Source organism: Arachis hypogaea, chromosome 3, assembly GCF_003086295.3.
Source record: "Arachis hypogaea cultivar Tifrunner chromosome 3, arahy.Tifrunner.gnm2.J5K5, whole genome shotgun sequence".
Lineage (NCBI taxonomy): Eukaryota > Viridiplantae > Streptophyta > Magnoliopsida > Fabales > Fabaceae > Arachis > Arachis hypogaea.
This window is the reverse complement of record NC_092038.1, coordinates 31,605,077-31,626,819: the sequence shown is the minus strand read 5'-3', so window position 1 is coordinate 31,626,819 and position 21,743 is coordinate 31,605,077. Positions and strand designations below refer to the sequence as shown.

Below are 21,743 nucleotides of genomic sequence, written 5' to 3'. Positions count from 1 at the left end.
TTACAAGGCAGTGAGGTTCATACCCAAAGAATACAGTAGGCAGCAAGCAAAGAAGTTGATCACGGATGCAAAGTACTACCTTTGGGATGAACCATATCTCTTCAAGAGATGTGCAAATGGAGTAATCCGTAGATGTGTGCCTAAAGAAGAAGTATAGAAGATCCTCTGGCACTACCATGGATCACAGTATGGAGGACATTTTGGAAGTGAGCGAACAGCCACAAGAGTCCTCCAATGTGGCTTCTACTGGCCTACTCTCTATAAAGACTCCCGAGTGTTTGTACTTAATTGTGACAGTTGCCAAAGATCTGGCAATCTGCCTCACAGTTATGCCATGCCTCAACAAGGGATCTTGGAGATTGAGTTGTTTGATGTGTGGGGTATTGACTTCATGGGACCTTTTCCGCCATTATACTCAAACACTTATATTCTGGTGGCAGTGGATTATGTATCCAAATGGGTAGAAGCTATAGCAACACCCACTAATGATACTAAGACAGTGCTGAAATTCTTCCAAAAACACATCTTCAGCAGATTTGGTATCCCTAGAGTACTAATTAGTAATGGGGGCACTTATTTCTGCAATAAACAGCTTTACTCTGCTTTGGTTCGATATGGGGTTAGCCATAGGGTGGCCACTCCATATCATCCACAGACAAATGGGCAAGCTGAAGTCTCTAATAGAGAACTTAAAAGAATCCTGGAACGGACTATGATTAACTGTAGAAGGGATTGGGCAAGAAGCTTGGATGATGCTCTGTGGGCATACAGAACAGCATTCAAGACACCTATAGGAACTTCTCCATACCAGTTGGTGTATGGAAAAGCCTGTCACTTGCCAGTGGAACTGGAACACAAGGCCTATTGGGCAACCAGATTCCTAAACCTTGATGCCAAGTTAGCTGGAGAAAAACGATTACTCCAGTTAAATGAGCTAGAGGAATTCAGACTCAATGCTTTCGAAAATGCAAAAATTTACAAGGAGAAAGTAAAAAGATGGCATGATAAGAAATTATCATCCAGAGTCTTTGAGCCAGGGCAGAAAGTTCTGCTATTTAATTATAGGCTCAGATTATTCCCCAGGAAATTGAAATCCCGGTGGAGAGGTCCATATGTGATTACAAGTGTGTCACCATATGGATACGTGGAGCTTCAGGATAATGATTCTAACAAAAAGTTCATTGTTAATGGACAGAGAGTTAAACATTATTTTGAAAGCAATTTTGAGCAAGAATGCTCAAAACTGAGACTTGATTAAAGCTCAGTAATAGTCCAGCTAAAGACAATAAAGAAGCGCTTGCTGGGAGGCAACCCAGCCATTTACAAGACTTATTTGTTAATTAATTAATTTTTACAGGTTTATGTCAATTATCTTCAAGGTAAAATAGCAATTGCTTGAGTTCACAGAGTTATAGAAGGATTCAGAGGATAAAATAGCAAAAAGAAGCTCACTAGTGCGAAAAAAAGCCAATAAGAGCTGTTTTGGGCGCTGAACGCCCAAAAGAAGCACTCACTGGGCATTCAACGCAGCCATCTGGGCATTGAACGCCAGAAAGAAGCATCTTCTGGCCGTTGAACGCCAGAAAGAAACACCTTCTGGGTGTTCAACGCCAGATTCATAACATCCTGGGCGTTTAGAAAAATGCCCAGTGACAAAGGAGTTCCTGGCGTTCAACGCCAGCTAGAAGCAACAGCTGGGAGTTGAACGCCTAGGAGAAGCTGCAAACGGGCGTTAAACGCCCAAAACATGCAGCGTTTGGGCGTTTAACGCCAGGATGGTGGGGAGGAGGTAAATTCATTTTTACTTCACAATTTTTTAATTTTTTATGTTTTAATTCATGATTTCTTGCATAAACATGTTACAAACTCTCATCCTTCAATTCCAAAAATTTTAATCCTAATTTATAAAATCCCTTTTTCAAAAATATCAAATGTATCTTAATTCATAAACACAAATCTTTTTCCAATCCAATCAAACTCTTTTTCAAATTTTTCAAAACTCAATTATCTTTTAAAATCTTTTCAAAATAAAAATTCAGATTTATCTTTTCCAAATATCATTCACAACTTTTTATTTTTTAAATTATATCTTTTTCTTATCATATTTATCTTTTATAAATCATATCTTCTATCTTATCTTTTTAAAATTTTTGAAAAAACCCACCCCTCCCTTTTAAATCCACATTCGGCCTCTCTCCTCTCATCCACCATTCGACACTAGCTCTCCTTCTATCCCTCTCCTTTCTTTTCTTTTGCTTGAGGACAAGCAAACCTCTAAGTTTGGTGTGTTTATCCGTGATCACTAAACCATACCCACTAAGATCATGGCTCCTAAAGGAAAACAACCCACTCCAAGAGGCAAGAAAGAGAGTATTCCAAAATCACTTTGGAATCAAGGGAAGTTCTTAACCAAAAAACATTCAGACCATTACTACAAAATAATGGGTCTAAGATCAGTGATCCTGGAAGTCAAATTCGATTTGAAAGAAGATGAATATCCGGATATCCAAGAACAAATTCGAAACAGGAACTGGAAAATCCTAGCTAATCCTGAAACAAAAGTGGGAAGGAATATGGTTAAGGAGTTTTATGCTAATCTGTGGCAAACAGACAGGCAGAGAATATCTGGAACTGCCCTCTATGACTATCGGACCTTGGTCAGAGAAAGATTGTTCACATCCACCCTGACAAAATCAGGGAGATCTTTAAGCTACCTTAGCTGAAAGATGACCCAGACTCCTTTAATAGGAGAATGATGAGAATAAACAAGGGCCTGGACAAGATTCTAGAGGATATATGCATCCCTGGAGCCAGGTGGACCACCAGCACCAAGGTTGTCCCAAATCAACTCAAAAGAGAAGATCTCAAACCAGTCGCCAGAGGATGGCTGGACTTCATTGGACGTTCTATATTGTCCACTAGCAACCGTTCTGAAGTCACCGTTAAAAGAGCAGTGATGATCCATTACATTATGTTGGGAAAAAAGTGGAAGTTCATCAACTGATTTCATGTGAACTTTACATAATTACAAACAAGAACTCCAAAGATGCCAAGTTGGCTTATCCAAGCTTAATTTCTATGCTCTGCAAAGATGATGGAGTGAGGATGGGAATAACTGAGTATATCTCAGTTGAGCGGCCAATCACTAAAACCACAATGGAAAAACAACAAGTGCAGGATGACCCCATCAAAAGGAGAGCACAGGAATTTCTCCCAGAAATCCCTCAATTTGAATATTGGGAATATCTTGAAGCATTTGTTACCAAGTTGCAAGAAGCTATGGACCAAATAAAGGAAGAACAGGATAATCAAAATAGCATGCTTTGCAAATTGCTTAGGGAACAAGAAGAGCAAGGGCGTGACTTAAAGGAACTGAAGCGTCAGAAATTATCTCTTGAAAGACCAAGCACCCCACAGACTAGAGGAACATCCACTTCCCAAAAATAAAGGTTGTTGAGTTCTAATTTTAGCTTTAACTCTGTGATAGTTGTTATTATAGGAATTTACCTTAGAAGTTATATATAAGTAGTAGTAATTAGTATATCTATTTTGATTTTATTTTCAATTAAGTCATAATTTATTTTTTTCATCATCATCAAACATGAATAAAATAGTAGATTTTTATAATAAAGAGGCAATTTATATTTTTCGAGTATTTAATAAGGAAAATTCTAATTAATTATATGTGGTGGTAATACTTTTTGTCTTCTGAATGAATGATTAAACAGTGCATATTTTTTATCTTGAATTTTATGAATGTTAAAATTGTTGGCTCCTGAAAGAATGATGAACAAGAGAAATATTATTGCTGATCTAAAAAATCATGAAATTGATTCTTGAAGCAAGAAAAAGCAGTGAAAAAAATTACAAAGAATCATTGGATAAAGAAAAAGAAAAAGCCAATAACCCTTAAAACCAAAAGGCAAGGGTGAAAAGGATCCAAGGCTTTGAGCATTAATGGATAGGAGGGCCCAAGGAAGTAAATCCAGGCCTAAGCGGCTAAATCAAGCTATCCCTAACCATGTGCTTGTGGCATGCAGGTCCAAGTAAAAAACTTGAGACTGAGTGGTTAAAGTCATGATCCAAAGCAAAAGAGTGTGCTTAAGAACTCTGGACACCTCTAATTGGGGACTTTAGCAAAGCTAAGTCACAATCTGAAAAGGTTCACCCAGTTATGTGTCTGTGGCATTTATGTATCCGGAGGTAATACTGGAAAACAAAGTGCTTAGGGCCACGGCCAAGACTCATGAAGTAGCTGTGTTCAAGAATCAACATACTAAACTAGGAGAATCAATAATACTATCTGAATTCTGAGTTTCTATGGATGCCAATCATTCTAAATTTCAAAGGATAAAGTGAGATGCCAAAACTGTTTGGGAGCAAAAAGCTACTAGTCCCGCTCATCTAATTAGAATCTGAGCTTCACTTAAAACTCTGAGATATTATTGCTTCTTGATTTCTTTTTATCCTATTGTATTTATCTAGTTGCTTGAGGACAAGCAACAGTTTAAGTTTGGTGTTGTGATGAGCGGATATTTTATACACTTTTTGGGGGTAATTTCATGTAGATTTTAGTATGTTTTAGTTAGTTTTTAGTAGGTTTTTATTAGTTTTTAGGCAAAAATCATATTTCTGGACTTTACTATGAGTTTGTATGTTTTTCTGTGATTTTAGGTATTTTCTGGCTGAAATTGAGGGAGCTGAGCAAAAATCTGATTCAGGCTGAAAAAGGACTGCTGATGCTATTGGATTCTGACCTCTCTGCACTCGGAATGGATTTTTTGGAGCTATAGAAGTCCAATTGGCGCGCTCTTAATTGAGTTGGAAAGTAGATATCCAGGGCTTTCCAGCAATATATGATAGTCCATACTTTGCGCGAAAATAGATGATGTAAACTGGCGTTCAACTCTAGTTCTATGTTACAGTCTGGCGTTCAGCGCCAGAAACAGGTTACAAGTTGGAGTTCAACGCCAGAAACAGGTTACAACCTGGCGTTCAACTCCAAAAATAGACCAGGCACGTGAGAAGCTTAAGTCTCAGCCCCAGCACACACCAAGTGGGCCCCAGAAGTGGATTTTTGCACTATCCATCTTAGTTTACTCATTTTCTGTAAACCTAGGTTACTAGTTTAGTATTTAAACAACTTTTAGAGACTTATTTTGTATCTCATGACATTTTTAGATCTAAATTATATACTCTTTGATGGCATGAGTCTCTAAACTCCATTGTTGGGGGTGAGGAGCTCTGCAGCGTCTCGATGAATTAATGCAATTATTCTATTTTCCATTCAAACATGCTTGTTCCTATCTAAGATGTTCATTCGCGCTTCACTATGAAGAAGGTGATGATCCGTGACACTCATCACCTTTCTCAATCCATGAACGTGTGCTTGACAACCACCTTCGTTCTACATCAGATTGAATGAGTATCTCTTAGAATCCTTAATCAGAATCTTCGTGGTATAAGCTAGGATTGATGGCGGCATTCATGAGATTTCGGAAAGTCTAAACCTTGTCTGTGGTATTCCGAGTATGATTCAAGGATAGAATAGCTGTGACGAGCTTCAAACTCGCGATTGTCGGGCGTACTGACAGACGCAAAAGGATCAATGGATCTTATTCCGACATGATCGAGAACCAACAGATGATTAGCCGTGCTGTGATAGAGCATTTGGACCATTTTCACTGAGAGGATGGGAAGTAGCCATTGACAACGGTGACGCCCTACATACAGCTTGCCATGGAAGGAACTTTGCACTTTTGAAAGTGAGGAAGCATTATGTTACAGGAATTCAGAAGACAAAGTATCTCCAAAACTCCAACATATTCTCCATTATTGAGTAACAATTATTTATTTTATGTCCTTTGACTTTTTACAATTAAAACTAAAAATTATTATTGATATTATATCTTGACTAAGAGTTACAAGATAACCATAGCTTGCTTCAAGCCAACAATCTCCGTGGGATTCGACCCTTACTCACGTAAGGTTTTACTTGGACGACCCAGTGCACTTGCCGGTTAGTTGTGCAGAATTACATAGTGTGAAGTAATTTTCGTGCACCAGGGTTCAAATTGAGTCAATTAAAATTTCAGGAGTCAAATTGAGTCTACCTCCAAATTTCAGGAACCATTTTGAGTATTAACTCAAATAATTCATTAGGTCAAGATCCAATAGAAAAAATTATCTTTACATTAATACCTATGAGCCTAAACATACTTCTAATATGATCTAAATATATTTGTATTGTTGTAATTATATTTTGTACTTACTGTGATTATATTTATATTGTTTATGTTTATATTATTGTGATTATATTTGTATTGCTGTGATTATAATTGTAGTCTTGTGAGGATAATTACATACCTGTTACTATGTTTATATAAGGCAAGCGATTATGAAGTAGTATTAAAATTAGGTGTATAAATATGGTTTCGGGAAAAATGAAATAATTTAGTTGACTATTAAATGAAATGATTATGAACTTATTTGCCTGATATAGGATTTCTTTAAGAACTTATCCGTCAAATATATGATTTTTTTAGGACCTATTTTTTTAGAAAAATAATTTTTTAAGGAGATTAATTTATCCTAATTTAACACGTGGTGGTTAATGGTTGATACTTAACATAATACGTCAGATTATTCCATTATTGTTTAACAGAACAATGTCAAAAAAGAAAAATCAATTTATCTAATACCAAAAAACTTTAGAAACCAATTATATAATTATTTTTTGAGAAAAGGACAAATAGGTCTCTAACTTTTTGCCCCGCAGACATTTTCATCTCTGACCATTGAAAAATAATTTTAAGTCCCTGACCTTCACAAAACTTGGACGGATCAGTCCCTCCATCCAAATGCCTCCATTAGACCTAACGGAAAAGTCTGACGTGGCTCCCGTAATGCTTGTCATGCGTACACGTTGCTTGAGAGACTTTCCTATTATGCGTACGCGTCGCCATGAATTCAACAAATCTTCATTTCTTCGTGAATTCTCCACTTTGCATGCTTTTTTTCCATTTCTTTCAAGCCATTCTTGCCTTCAAAACTTTAAATCACTCCAACAAACATATCAAGGCATCAAATAGTAGAAAAAAACTTAACCCCATTACAATCCTTGAAAAGACCTCTTGATATGTGTATCCATGCATTGAATATATGTTAATTGGTAGAAAAAGAGCAAGCCTTAGAAAGCAAGATTAGTAGAGATTTGAGAGAATCGACCCTCAAACACTAGAGAGATTAGAATGCAAACACTTCCGGTGAGGGTTCGATGCTCAATCCCTTGTTCCTTGCTTTCACGAGATTTCTTCTTGCAAGTATATTTATACTTCATTTTGAGATTTAAAATAGTAGAATTCATAAATCATCATACTATCTTAGCCCTACTTGTTCATATATGTTCTTGGAGATTGATTCATTTTAACCAAGTAGGTAGACGCATTTTGCATATTAGTTGATGAACCACAAGAGTTTAGCATGGGACATGCTAATGTTTAAGTGTGGAAAAGTTGATGAACCACAATTTTATGGTTTATATTGTATTAAATTTGGTAGATTTTATCAATTTTTTCCACATTTATTTACTAAAATAGCATGGTTTTGTGAATTTCTCCTAAGTGTGCTTAATGATTAAAAACATGTTTTCTGGGCTATTAAATTGCTAAATTTAATTTACTTTTCTCCCATTCGATGCCTTGATATGTTTATTTTAGTGATTTAAAGTTTTGAAAGCAAGAATGACTTGAAAGAAATGGAAAAAAGCATGCAAAGTGAAGAATTCATGAAGAAATGAGGATTTGTTAAATTCATGGCGACATGTACGTGTGACCCATGCATACGCATGAGAGGGAAATCTGCCAGGCGACGCGTATGCGTGACCCACGCGTATACGTGACAAGCATTACGAGAGCCACGTCAGACTTTTCTGTTGGGTCTTGGATGGAGGAACTGATCCGTCCAAGTTTTGTGAAGGTCATGGACTTAAAAGTATTTTTCAATGGTTAGGGACGAAAATATCCGCGGGGCAAAAGGTCAGGGACCTATTTGTCCTTCTCTTATTTTTTTGTTAGGAACCAAAACGTTGACGTAACAATTTTTTTAGGTTAAATTATACAGTTAGTCCCTACACTTTTAGTGAAATTACAAATTAGTCCTCACACTTTAAAAGTTTATAATTGGATCCCTATAAAATATTAAAATTTGTAATTAGATTCTCAATAACGTTTACTGTAAAAAAATACACATTTACCATAATGTACTCTTCTTCTTTTTCCTTTTCTTCCATTATCCTTTCTCTTCCCCTCTTCCCTTCCCTTCTTCACTGGCAGCCATGGCCATGGCATCAACCACCACAGCAGCTGCCACCATATTACTATCAGGTTTCATGTCAAGTGCAGATGGAATCATGAACCCAAACCTCCTAGTAAGAGCTATTTTTCTATCGGACTCTACTTCTTCTACTTCTTGAAGCATGGCAACACTCTCAGCTTGGGCACCATTCCCAACTGTCATATTGGACCTCACACAAAACTCACCATCATCAAATAATACTAATAATACTTCCACTCTTCCAATCAGGCAGCATCATCCTCTTAATGTTGTCCCTTTGTTCCAGTTACCCAATTTTCAAGGCCGCAGAACTTTGAGACTCAAACCCTACATAATCAATCAAAATTCTTCGATCTTCAATTGTCTCAACAAGTTATTGCCTCTTCCCAATCGGGAATCCAACCAACCATAGCATCAGCCGCCATCCCTGGCTGATTCCGTCACTGCAGCCATCACCACCGATCCTAACTTCACCGCCGCTATTGCAGCCACCATTTCCTCCGTTATCGGAGGTAACAACAACAACAACAACAACAACAACAACAACAACAACAACAATAAACCAAACAGCACTTGAGATGGTAACAACAACAACAACGACAGCCATCTCCTCCATAATCGACACGATGATGATGAAGATCCCGTCTCTGCTGAAGATGCTGTGAGCAGTCGAGAGTTGTTGCATTTAGGGTTAGAGGCAGAGGGTTGATGGTTGGGTTTGGTGATAATGTAAAGGCAGAAGAACTAGGACGACGGATGGTGGGATGGGGTGAAGGGTGGTATGCTGTTATGGAAATTAGTCAAATTACTCATTATACACTTGGTCCCTATACTTCTATTAAAATTACAAATTAGTCCTTATTGTCAAACACGTGTAATTCACATGTTTAAAATAGTGAATATAGACGAATATTCTGTTAAATCAAACGTTGTTTGAACGATAGGGACTAAATTATAAAATTTAAATTTTGTTTAGGAATAATGCACCACTATTTCGTGGTACATCTTATGCTTAATTGAGTGAATTTTATCCACTAATCTTATATTTATTCATAGAATTTGCATGTTTTACACTTTTTTTTTCTGATTTTGTGTTATGATTGAAAACGTGCTTTTTTGTCTTTAAATTCGCTATATTTAATCCTCTCTTATTATCATTCGATGTTTTGATATGAGTGTTAAGTATTTTTAAAGTTTAAAGGACTCAATTATAAATTTTTAAAATATAAAGATTAATTTACAATTTCAATAAAAATATAGAGACTACTGTAAAATTTAACCATTTTTTTAAGATAAAAAAAATTAGCCATATGTGACTTGAAAAGTGAAAACTGAGTTGAAAACATATTTAGCGCCTCAGCCGTGATAGGCTGACGAGTGATGAGATAATAAAACTGAGTAACCAAATTCGACTATAGGTATCAGATAGCATCTATTTGCTGCTTCGTCTTAAAAAAGGCACTCATTGCCTCCATTACATAGAGATAGAGCAAGCAGGCAGGCTGAGAAGGCGTAAAGGTGGGAATGAAGGGTCTCAATCTATGGCCGAACCCTAATTCTTGCATTTTACGCCGTTCATCATCTTCCAAACTTAACGCTGTCAATCGTGTTTCTCGCCCACCTTCCCCAGTTGTTCGGTTCCATTGTTCTCTAAGTCAACGTTCTCTCAGGTCTTGTCTTCTTTGATTATAACATTCATGGAATCCGTATTCAGTATATTTGATTAACAAAAAACTGACACGTGGTGGTTCTTCGTTTTAGGTGCGCGGTGCTTGGTGCTGGATTCGCTGGGCTCTCCGTTGTTTGGCATTTGTTGAAGGTACTGTTATAGTCTGATTAGTCTCCTTCCAAAATTGTTTCCTTTAGCTAATGTTACCGTTAAGCAGTTACTATCTGGCGTTTACAATTTCGGTCACTTTAGTCATTTGGGACGAAAATCAAGAATTGATTATAAAATTGTTCAGTAAAATATCTCTTTTTACCAACTTAAATTGGTCGAGTAGTTAGTTCATTCACCCGCTTAAATAAGTCCCGGGGTTTTCAAACGTAGCAACCTATTTGCTAGTGGCAACCCTTTAAATGGAGCTTCGATCCATGTCATATTAGTCTTTGATCTGCTGAGTCGGGAATACCATGGGAAAAAAATATCTCTATTTAATAGCTAATCTATAATGTAATGTTAATTGTGCTTTATGTGTAAGGTAAAAGTAGAAAATGCTCAATGAATGTTATATTGGAATATGAGAATGACAGATATATTGAAACAAGAAAAGTTCTTCAAAGTGACAGATATTGTAAATTGAACGGAGTAGTAATTTACCCACATATTCTTTTAGTGCAAAATTCTCTGTCAAGAGTTTGCTTTGATTTTGATTTTGATCACTTTTTTTTTATATGTTTTCTGTGTTTTGTCATAAGTAATATTGCAGCACAGTCCGAAGGAGTTGGACCTAAGAATTGACATATATGATGAAGTGGGCATCGGTGGGGGTGCCTCTGGGATTTCTGGGGGTCTTCTTCACCCTTATTCGCCAAAAGGTATCTCATTTTTCTTGTGATATAAATCCCACTTCTGTGCTAGGTTTTGATTTTCATGTGGAGCCCTTGCTGATGGATTAATGCTAATGTAGTAAACCTTCTCTGGGAGGGTGCTCAGTGTTGGAAAGATAGCATAAAGCTTTTGAAAGTAGCTGAAGAAGCTAGTGTTTCCAGGGACTGCAAAATTGGACAATCTGATGAAAATGTGAAAGCTTTTGCTTATCAGAAAAGGTTTAATTATATCTTGTTCTTAAAATTTTAATTTTGTTATTTTATTTTTTAAAGAATTTTTAACTTTGCATGTAACCCTTTACTCTTTACATTGCTTCTGAATGTCCTGATGTGACTTGGTCTCATGTGTTCACAAATGATATTATAATTGTGCTGAGAATATATATTATCAGCTCTTGATGTTGTTTTCTCTCTTTCTTCTTTTTTTGTTTTTTTGGTGTTATAAGGGTAACATGATATAATGCAATACATCTTTTACTTCAAAGGTTCTTTATATACTCAAACTTGTAGACTTTATGAAATGAATTGGAAGATACTTGAAACTACTAAATTTTATTGAAACTAACACTTTGTTCTAGCCTTTCATGCTTTCCATTGGAGTCTTAGCATTCCTCTATGTTGCTGATGAAATCAGATGACTTCAGGGGGATCTTAAGACTGGCAACGAATCTGAAGAATATGACCAAATTGAATGCTGTAATCTCCTTGAACTAGTAGATTCTAGATAGACTGGCTAGTAATTATTTCACTCAACCTTCCTTTATGTGATCAGAATGTCAAAACTTCGCTTCCAAGCTGCAGAGTAGATACCCTTAGTAAAGAAGCAGCTCAGGAGCTCGTACCTGGGATATGTGTACCATTTGACACAGCTTTCTATATGCCTGAAGCACTTAATATCCAATCTCAAAACTATCTTCAGGTTTGAATGAGTGATGCTATGCCTTTTGTTTTCGTTTGTTTTAAAAATACCCTTTAACGCCCTTATATGGCCATTATTATTTTTGAGGTTTACTTATTTCAATAATTTAATAGGCACTTTTCTGGTCATGTGAGAATTTGGTGACAGAATCCTCTACTTTTGACTCTGGAAAGAAATTGCTCCAGTTGCACAGACGACCTGTCAATAGACTTTCCGAGTTTGATGGTAATATGCATTGTTATATCTTTGGCCCTTTTTAGTACAACTCAGTGTCTTTCTTCTTACTTTTCCTAAAATTAAGTGAATGTTATGCTTCAGATTTAGTTCTAATGCAACAAAATTGTAGCTAAATAAAACATCGTATAATTGTACAACCTTGACTTTCGAACATCTTCAAAATTCTTTCTAAACCTCTGACAGTCTGAGTGGATAACTGCATGAGTTGGTAATTTGACCCATCAACATACCAAAAAAAAGGAAAGAAGCATCTAACAGTGTCAAATTGTTACTTACATAGAGGTAATCGTTATTATGCATATTTCGTTTATTACAAGGATATGGCTATAACATGAGAAAAGTAGCTAAAGAAATTTATACAAAATGGATTTTAGATAATATCGTAGTCTTGCAGATATCTTTTAAATTAACAGCTCAGTGCAGTGTCCATCTTCCCTTACACCGGAGATTATGGCATCATAAAATAGCTTATTCCTATGCTACTTCTCTTGTTTATATTTATCTATTCATTATATGAGAAGTCCAAAGAGCTAAAAGTTCAGGAATAAAATGCTTGTATATTGCTTTATGATAGAGTCACTCCAATGAGGACTGATCTACAAGTATTAGGGAAACAGAAAATATGAAGAAAAAAGTGTAGCGTAGGGGTTTAGCACCCTCCAAGCCTAAGCCAGCAAATGCCTCACCCTCTCATGTCACTAACTGAGACATCCCAATATCCCACGGTAGAATCAGAATTCGATCTCTCCAATCCTTTCTCTTATTAATTACATGCTTCTCTAAGCAACCCCTATTTCACCTTACCTAACATGGTGTCATTCAGCCACTTTTCTTTTAACTCAACTCTCCTAGCATACACGTTTTATGCTCAGTTTTCCCATCATTATAGTAATAGTTAGGCAACCAAACACACTAGTGAGATGAAGTATCTGTTTGTCTTTATGGTCGATGTCTACTTCTTACTTTGTAGTGTTATCACGGTCATCACACTAAGAGGCTGTGAACTATAAGCTGTTTCTTGGCTTGTTTATTTGGTAATAACTTGTAATTATGAGCAGACTTTTTCATTATTCAAAACACCTTTTTTCGTCTCAGGAGAATATGACGCAGTCATCATATGCTTAGGGGCCAAAGTGAACATGCTTCCTGAGTTCTCTGGTAGGCTTCCTTTGAGGACATGTAGAGGTGTTATTGCGCACCTGGAATTGCCCGATGATATAAGGTGAAGTATTCTGTGTTGGAAAAATTCCCTTTTGCGAAGCACACCCAAGTAGCTATGTAATTTGCTTCAATGTCATGTTCCATTTATTCAAGAATTCTCTTTGCCCTCTATTTCAGCGAAGGTTATCCTGAGCGTGGACCCTCGATACTATCAGATGCATGGATTGCCGTTAAGAGTCCTCGTGAACTGCATGTCGGTTCAACATGGGAGTGGAAATCGAGCAACTCCTCACCCAGTGTTTCACCGGATGAAGCATCAAGTGCTCTTACGGAGCTTCTGCCAAAGGCCTCTGTCATTTATCCCAGAATAATGAATTGGGATTTCACCGGAGCAAGAGCTGGTCTTAGGGCAATGCCACCACTCACTTCCCTCGGGTCGCTTCCACTTTTGGGTTGTATCAATGATATCATGGAAGGAAATCAAACTTGCAAGTATTGGCTTTTTGGAGGGTTAGGTGCAAGGGGGTTGTTGTACCATGGGTGGCTAGGTAATTTGATGGCACATGCTGTGCTTTCCTCTGATGAAGGACTAATTCCTTTGGAGTTGACTTCTTGGAAGAACACCATCCAATTTTCAGATTTCAATAAGCAAACAGAATTCCACTAAACCCTAGTAGTGATAACCTAGTGGGACAAAACTAGACAATGTATATACTATATAGTCACTGGAGGATATATTTTATAGCCATTTGAAGAAAAGTTTTATGGGTCTCAATCTAATTGAATGCTTCTCATATGAGCTTTTTATTAATATTATGGTTATTTATTATTAATCAAGTTAATTTTATTAATTGATTTTTTTTTTTGGACGGGTATTTTATTAATTGATTTAGTAACGTTGGATGACTATCTTTTTTTGGCCAAGTCAATTCAAGTTGGGCAAATTAATTACTCCAAAAAAGTTCCTAACTGTTGTAAAATAAATAAAAATGTAATACATATCAAATAAAAAGTATAATTAGATAATAATATTCACAATAATTACTATCTCAATATAATAGAAATGATTAATATATTTACTTATATTATATATAAAGAGTGAGAGAGAGAAATATTCATAATAGTTGTAACATAAAAAAAGAGGAAGAATTGTTTTTATTGTTGTGTATTGTTTCAAGCGTGGCTTCTCCTACTTATATACATAACAAGCTTTCATTTTCAAATTTCATTTATTTGAATTTGTCTTGAAAAGTGATTCCTTCAATATTGAGAAAGTTAGCAGCCCCAAGTTATAAGTGGTCATCCATATCTTTATCACAACACTCCCTCTTAGATAACCACTTAGGATTATGTCTCATTAAAATCTTATTAAAGAAAAATCCAATGGAAAAAAATTTTAGAGAAAAAGAGTACGAAATCTTTTGTGATGGGAACTGCCTCATTAAAAACCTTGTAAAGAAAAATCCAATGAAAAACCTGGCCAAAGAAAAAACAGTACAGTCTCCCCCTCTTGTCGACATTATTTAATATCTTGAAATCGGTGCATTCCAATCTGATGTACTAATCTTTTAAAATAGGATTTTGGGAGTGACTTTGAATAAATCTACCAGATTATCACTTGAGCGGATCTGTTGGACATCAATTGTCCCTTGATTTTGAAGATCATGAGTGAAGAAGAACCCTTGATTTTGAAAATTAGAGTGAAGTACCAACCCGGTCCCTGTCCATTTCCAAGAATGACAACGCGACCCCTCAAAATAAAATTGATCCAGTTCGGTCCCTGTCCCCGATTTCCGTCACACAAGGCGGTCCTCATGCGTTTTTCTCCGGCGAGGCTTGACGGAAAACGCTGAGCTGGCTCGTTCGGTGCTTGACATGTCATAAGAGGTGGATGACGTGTTCAATCAGTGCTGAGCTGGAGAAATTGAAATGGACAGGGGCTAATTTGTCCTTCCCAGTCACCATATAAACGACGTCGTTTCAGTGGGAAGTAACGTTTCTTGTGCTTTTCAGAAGGTGGGTTTCCATAAAAACCCTTCTCCCAGCCTCAACATTTACAAGAAAACCCTAGGTCAAAAGCTTCTTCACCTCTCGAGACCATTGTGGACGCTGTGTTGGTGGAGGGAAGCGCTGACGTTGCTGCTTACAGTGTTGACGACGTCATAGTTCACGGCTGGTTGGTGGTGCTGTTGACGGAGCTGGACGGAATCGTGTCAGGACGCTACAGACAGTTCAGGTTAGTGATTTTATATGAAGCATTTGTCCCTTGTGCGTTGTGTGGTCCCCCCAAATTGATTCTGCTTCTGACAAGGAACCATTGTTGTCTGCAACCCCTTGTGGTCCTAGTCATGGAAAAATTCAAATAACCCTGAACTATGTGCATTTTGAAAAAAAATAAATAATATAGTGGTGGTCATTCTTGTTTAAACATGTTTATTGTTAGGGAGATTTTATTAAAGCTTGAATAAAATGATTGCAGATGTCTGAATATATGGTCATTCCTGTGTTTCACCATGGGGGGAGATTTGTTAGAAACTCTGAAGGTGATCTCTGCTACTTGGATGGTAAAGTGAAGCGATTTTTCCCCTTAGACTTGGATTACGTAAATTTTTTTGACTTGGTTGAATTATTTAAAGAATTGGGTTACCGGGAGTATAAGCAGATGTTATGGCTTGATATGAGAGAACCGAATATGGAAGCTGGACTCCATGTAATTAAAGGAGATGTAGAAATTAATCAAATGAGGGAGGGTAAGTTGAGGTACAGGGAAACTGATGAGCTATACATTTACTTTGAACACGATGTGGACATGCCTAATGTAGTTGAAGAAGATGTGGCTGAGGAGACTGTTGTGTTGGATTCATCATCATCATTATCATCAACTGATGATGGATATGAGACAACAGAGGATGAGCCTTACAAGCCTCCTCCTCCCGGATTTGAGACAGATGACAGTGGTAGTGAAGAAGAAAATAAGAGGAAGAAAAAGGTTCCAAAAAAGGGAGTTTCAGCAAAGAAAAAGACTAGTAATGAGGCTGCTGGGTATGAAACTGAGGATAAAAGTACAGATGAGGAAAGAAGAACTAAGAAGAAGAATAGTGTGCCTAAAAAGACAGTGTCACCTAAAAAGCATGAGGGAAAGAAGGGTGGTGTAAGTAGTAATATCCCAAGACAATCACCAAGGACTGCAAAGAAGAGAACATCTAAAAAATACTCTGGTGTTAGAAGGAGGCATATCTTAAGAGATGGACTAGGCAAGAAGGGGATGGAGGGCCAAAGTAGAGAAGCTGGACCAAGTGTTGGGGCTGGACAAACAGACCAAAGAGATGGGCCTGTAGGTGGATCAGGTGAGGGTCCTAATGTGGGTGATGGGCCTAGTAACCGAAGCTCAGTCCCAACTGAGGTGGAGATGGATAGTGATTTTGAGAAACCATATGAGTATGAGAGTGAGGCCTTCAAGAGCCCAGTTTCTTCTGAAGATGAGGGAAGGACTGCATATGATTCCTTTAGTGAGGATACTGAGTATGGAGAGGTAGTATTTAAGGTTGGTCAAATGTTCCCTACAATGGAAATGTTCAAGAAGGCTTTAAAAGACTACTATGTATTTGAGGGAAAGGATGTCTTATATATTAAAAATGAAAAGCATAGGCTGAGGGCAGCATGTGCTGCTGAGGATTGTCCATGACTGATTTTCACATCCTGGAATAATGCTAGTAGGTGTTTCCAGGTGAAAACTCTGATAGATGAGCACACCTGTGCCAGAGACTATGGCAGCAACATGGCAGATAGGGGCTGGGTGGCATCGAAGCTCATTAAGAGACTACTAATCCATCCTGATATGAAACCAAGGCAGGCAATGGATCACATGATTGAGGAGTACAATGTGCAACTTAACTATAGAATGATTGCGAGGGCCTTGAAAGTAGCTAGAGAGGTGGTCATTGGTAATGCACGGGCACAGTATGGAAAGGTTAGAGACTACTTGAGTGAGATTCATCGGAGTAATCCCGGGTCCACAGCATTGATGGAGACAATACCACAACCTGAAGCCCTCCCATTATTTGATAGGTTATACATTAGCTTAGACGCTTCCAAGAATGGTTTCATTCAGGGTTGTAGGCCGTTAATTGGCCTAGATGGCTGTTTTTTGAAAGGGTATTATGGCGGACAATTGCTGAGTGCAGTGGGCCAAGACGCAAACAACCATTTTTTTGTCATAGCATATGCTGTTGTCCCTAATGAATGTAAGGACACCTGGAAGTGGTTCCTAACACTGTTGCAAGATGATTTGGGGCTGGTGACGCAGCATGGATGGAATTTTATAAGTGATCAGCAGAAGGTAATTCAATTAGTTTGTTTGTTATCTTTCATGAAAAATGCAAGTGATATGTAAACCGTTAAACTGTTTCTGTGTCTGTAACGATTGCAGGGGCTAGAGTTAGCTATTAAGGAAGTAATGCCTAATGCACACCATCGCAATTGTGTTCTACATATTTGGAAAAATTTTATCAAGCATTTCAAAGACCAGCAAACAAAGCAAATGGTATGGGAAGCAGCAAGATGCACAACATTCCAGGAATTCAATGCATGCATGGAGAAAATGAAGAAAATCAATCATGGTGCATGGGAGTATTTACAGCGATTTGATTCGGCAGTGTGGACTAAAGCATATTTCAGTCATGGGCCGAAGGTGGATAATATAACCAACAACATGTGCGAGGTGTGGAACGCGAAGATCGTAGAGTATCGGGGGAAGCCCATCTTAACGATGTATGAAGACTTGAGATGCTATTTAATGAGAAAAATGGCAACACATAAGAAGAAGCTTGAGAGTTATAGTGGTCAATTGGCACCAGTACAGCAGAAGAAACTGGAGGAGTTTGTGAAACCTAAAGCTAACAAGTGGAGAGCCATTTGGGCTGGAGACAATGACATGGTGCTCTTCGAGGTTCACAGAGGGGCAAGCAAGGTTGGAGTTAACCTTCAACAAAGGACCTGCACTTGTAATGTTTGGCAACTTACTGGTAAGGTTGTTTATGAAATCATCTTATCTTAGTTATTGTATCTTATGGAATTTTATAAATTTCTGTTGTGTTGTTGTGTTGGTGCTGGAATATTAGCATACTTGTTGTTTATGAATCAATCATTATTTGAATTATTGTATCATAACATCTTGTGGATTGCATGTCTGGATTGTGCCTCTTGTTAGGCATGCCTTGTTGTCACGCTGTTGCAGCAATGTATAAGATTGGTCTGAAGCCAGAGGAGCATGTGCATAAATGGCTCACCATGCAATCAATCAGAGCAACATATATGCATTGTGGAGGGTTTATTTGTCTCATGTAAATATTGTGAGGGATTTATGTGTCTCACTATTGGTTGTTTATATGATTAGGATGTAGGACCTAATGTCAATCTGAACAGTCCTAGTGTTCAACCTCCCCCACCTATGGATCCACAGGTTATATCTTTTACCATGCTCCTTATCCCTATTGTTGTAAAATGACAAATTACACTCTCCTTGCACTAACATGTTTATACTCCTCTGCTAGACAAAGGCAAAGAAGTATAAGAAGAAACTTCCAAAGACAATGCATAACAAGGGTACTTCTGGCCAACAAGAACAGGGAGAAGAAATTCCCCTTTCACAAAATGCACCCCAGGCAGATGAGGTATAGTGATTGGTCAATGTTGTTTTAAACTTTTTGTTTATTTTATTCTCATTAAATTTTTTTAACAGGTTGCAGGAGAGGCTATGAACCTGAATCAACCACCCCCTCAACCCTGCTCCACCCCCAACCTCAGTTATGCCCAAAGAAGAAAGCACCCTGTGGTTAGGCCCCCAACCGCTCCTATCTCGGCTCCACCTTCATTTGGACAACCTACTCCACCATCAGTTCAAGCAGCATCAGGTCTTAGACCATGTGTTCCAACCGGTCAGGCTGTGAACCCGAGGACAACAACTGCTAATGTTCCCTTTCAACAAAGTGCTCCTTCTGCTGAGACCATGGCTGTAGCAAGTTCCAAGACTGCAGCAAGGCTTTTCAAGTTCATTCCTACCCCTGGGTTTATACCTCCGAGGAAGACTTGATATCTGATATGTTGCTGTTGACATAGCTGATAAGAATGACTCCTTTTGTTATTAGTCTAAGTGTCAGTGTTTAGAAATCTAGGAAATATTTTGGAAGCTTTTAAGTGTTTGTATGCATGTTTAAGTCATTTTGAAACTCTATTAGACTGATGTATAAGATGTTTAAGTCAGTTTGAAACTTGATAAATTTAGGAAACATTTTGGTTCAAGGCTACATGTTGGCCTTCTTTTTGGTGTTAGAGGGCTATAAGTTGTCCCTTTCTCATGCTGAACAAGGACATGTTTGGTTATTCTGTGTTAATATTTTATATAAGACATCTTCTGGGTTTGTTTATCCAACATTTTCCAGTAAGAAATCTGTATGACTACATGCTGCCAGAATTCATCAAAGTAGTAATAAACCCTTTTTCTTGCATCAAATCATAATCTCATCTGAAATAACATACATACTTCTAAAGTAATACAACTTATGATGTAAACAACTTACACTTGTAAGAAACAACACACACTATGAACCTAGTGTCACAGAAGGTTCTTGCTACTCATATGCCTCAAAAAAAATTGGAGATCACAATTCCAAATACAAAAGCAATAACAAAAGCTTTAACACTACCGCCGCTAGAACCACTATTGGCATTACAATTTTTAGCTTCCAATTCTAACCCACTAACTCTTGCTTCTAGTTCCCTCAGTTTTCCAGCATCAACACCAGCAGCATCAAGAATCTGACTCTGATCTCGCGTCCAACCCTCTATATCAGGAGAATTTCTGGGAAACTCTTCAAATGATGCAACATAATCATCCAACCATGCAAAAAATTTACAATGCGGTTTTGTGCTCTGTACAATATACCCACAGCTCATAAGATGTCACATCTGAGTTAAAATCAACAAAACTTAAATTAAATTTCAGATTACCTTGAAGTGTGGACATCCAAAAAATAACCGATTAGGGTTCAATTCTGTTGAAGAGAGAAACAAAATAGCATGCGCCCCACACCAGCATCGTGGAGCGATGAACTTCTTCTTCTTCGGCGCAGCAACACTTCCTGCAGATACACTTAGAGGACTTCTGCCATCATCTTTAAAAAATTGTCTTCCACTCCCATCTATGGAACTTGACGCTGGTTCGTTGCTGCTGCTCATGGCTCTGTTAGGATGTCGAGGCTGGGAGAAGGGTTTTTATGGAAACCCACCTTCTGAAAAGCACAAAAAACGTTGCTTCCCACTGAAACGACATCGTTTATATGGTGACTGGGAAGGACAAATTAGCCCCTGTCCATTTCAATTTCTCCAGCTCAGCACTGATTGAACACGTCATCCACCTCTTACGACATGTCAAGCACCGAACGAGCCAGCTCAGCGTTTTCCGTCAAGCCTCGCCGGAGAAAAACGCATGGGGACCGCCTTGTGCGACAGAAATCGGGGACAGGGACCGAACTGGATCAATTTTATTTTGAGGGGTCGCGTTGTCATTCTTGGAAATGGACAGGGACCGGGTTGGTACTTCACTCTGAAAATTATGAGTGAAGAAGAACTTAGGAGAAATATGCTTTGTTCTATCACCTTTGATGTATCCACCCTTAAGTTGAGCAATGCATGCTTAATTATCTTCAAACAGAACAGTTGGAGCTATCTTCTGATCAATCAGTCCACATGATGACAGAATATATTGGATCAGACTCTTAAGCCAAAAACACTCACGACTTGGTTCATGTATCGCTAGTATTTCAACATGATTAGAGGATGTTGCTACAATCGTCTGTTTTGTGGACTTTCATGATATAGCTGTACCACCATATGTGAACAGGTATTCTGTTGGAGATTTCCCTTTTTGTGGATCAAACAAGTATCCTGCATCTGCATACCCAACTAATTGTGACTTGGATCAATAAGGATAAAACAATCCCATATCAACCATTTCATGAAGATATCGAAAGATTTGTTTGATTCCATTCCAATGTCTTTTGGTTGGAGAGGAATTATACCTTGCTAGTAAATTCACAACAAATGATATATCGGGTCGTGTATTATTAGCAAGATACATTAGCGCTCCAATGCCACTAAGATATGGTACTTCAGGACCAAGAATATCTTCATTTTCTTCTTTAGGACAGAATTGATATTTTTTCACATCCAAAGACGTTACGATCATTGGGGTACTTAATGGAGGTGACTTGTGTATCTAAAATCTCTTCAAAATCTTTTCTGTGTATGTTGTTTGATTGAATAAAAACCCCTTTTTTGTATGCTCAATCTGCAGGCCGAGATAAAATTTAGTCTTTTCAAGATCTTTCATCTCAAACTCTTCTCTTAGATCTTTTATAGTTGTTGGAATCTTTTCAGGAGTTCTAATGATATTTAAATCATCAACGTACACAGCAATTATAATGAATCCAAATGCAAATTTTTTTATGAAAACACATAGACAGATATCATAATTCTTGAATCT

General features: G+C 37.7%; 2 protein-coding genes and 1 pseudogene across 2 annotated transcripts; all 3 read left to right on the top strand.

Annotated features, from left to right (window-relative positions):
- The first annotated feature begins 8,330 nt into the window (after nucleotides 1-8,330).
- Nucleotides 8,331-8,911, top strand: LOC112775876 (WRKY transcription factor 6-like; annotated as a pseudogene).
- A 795-nt stretch (nucleotides 8,912-9,706) lies between these two features.
- Nucleotides 9,707-14,052, top strand: LOC112790145 (uncharacterized). The gene is made up of 9 exons (XM_025832403.3): nucleotides 9,707-10,004; nucleotides 10,096-10,153; nucleotides 10,764-10,872; nucleotides 10,965-11,103; nucleotides 11,529-11,580; nucleotides 11,657-11,803; nucleotides 11,917-12,028; nucleotides 13,136-13,262; nucleotides 13,379-14,052. The coding sequence occupies exons 1-9, from the start codon at nucleotides 9,859-9,861 to the stop codon at nucleotides 13,866-13,868; spliced, it is 1,380 nt and encodes a 459-aa protein (XP_025688188.1). The 5' UTR covers nucleotides 9,707-9,858; the 3' UTR covers nucleotides 13,869-14,052.
- Nucleotides 14,053-16,979: 2,927 nt separating this feature from the next.
- LOC112775867 (uncharacterized) lies at nucleotides 16,980-19,292 on the top strand. Its single transcript, XM_025819766.1, has 6 exons — nucleotides 16,980-17,540; nucleotides 17,631-18,225; nucleotides 18,411-18,472; nucleotides 18,597-18,662; nucleotides 18,754-18,873; nucleotides 18,942-19,292. Exons 1-6 carry the CDS (start codon nucleotides 16,980-16,982, stop codon nucleotides 19,290-19,292), a joined length of 1,755 nt encoding a protein of 584 aa, XP_025675551.1.
- Nucleotides 19,293-21,743: the final 2,451 nt, after the last annotated feature.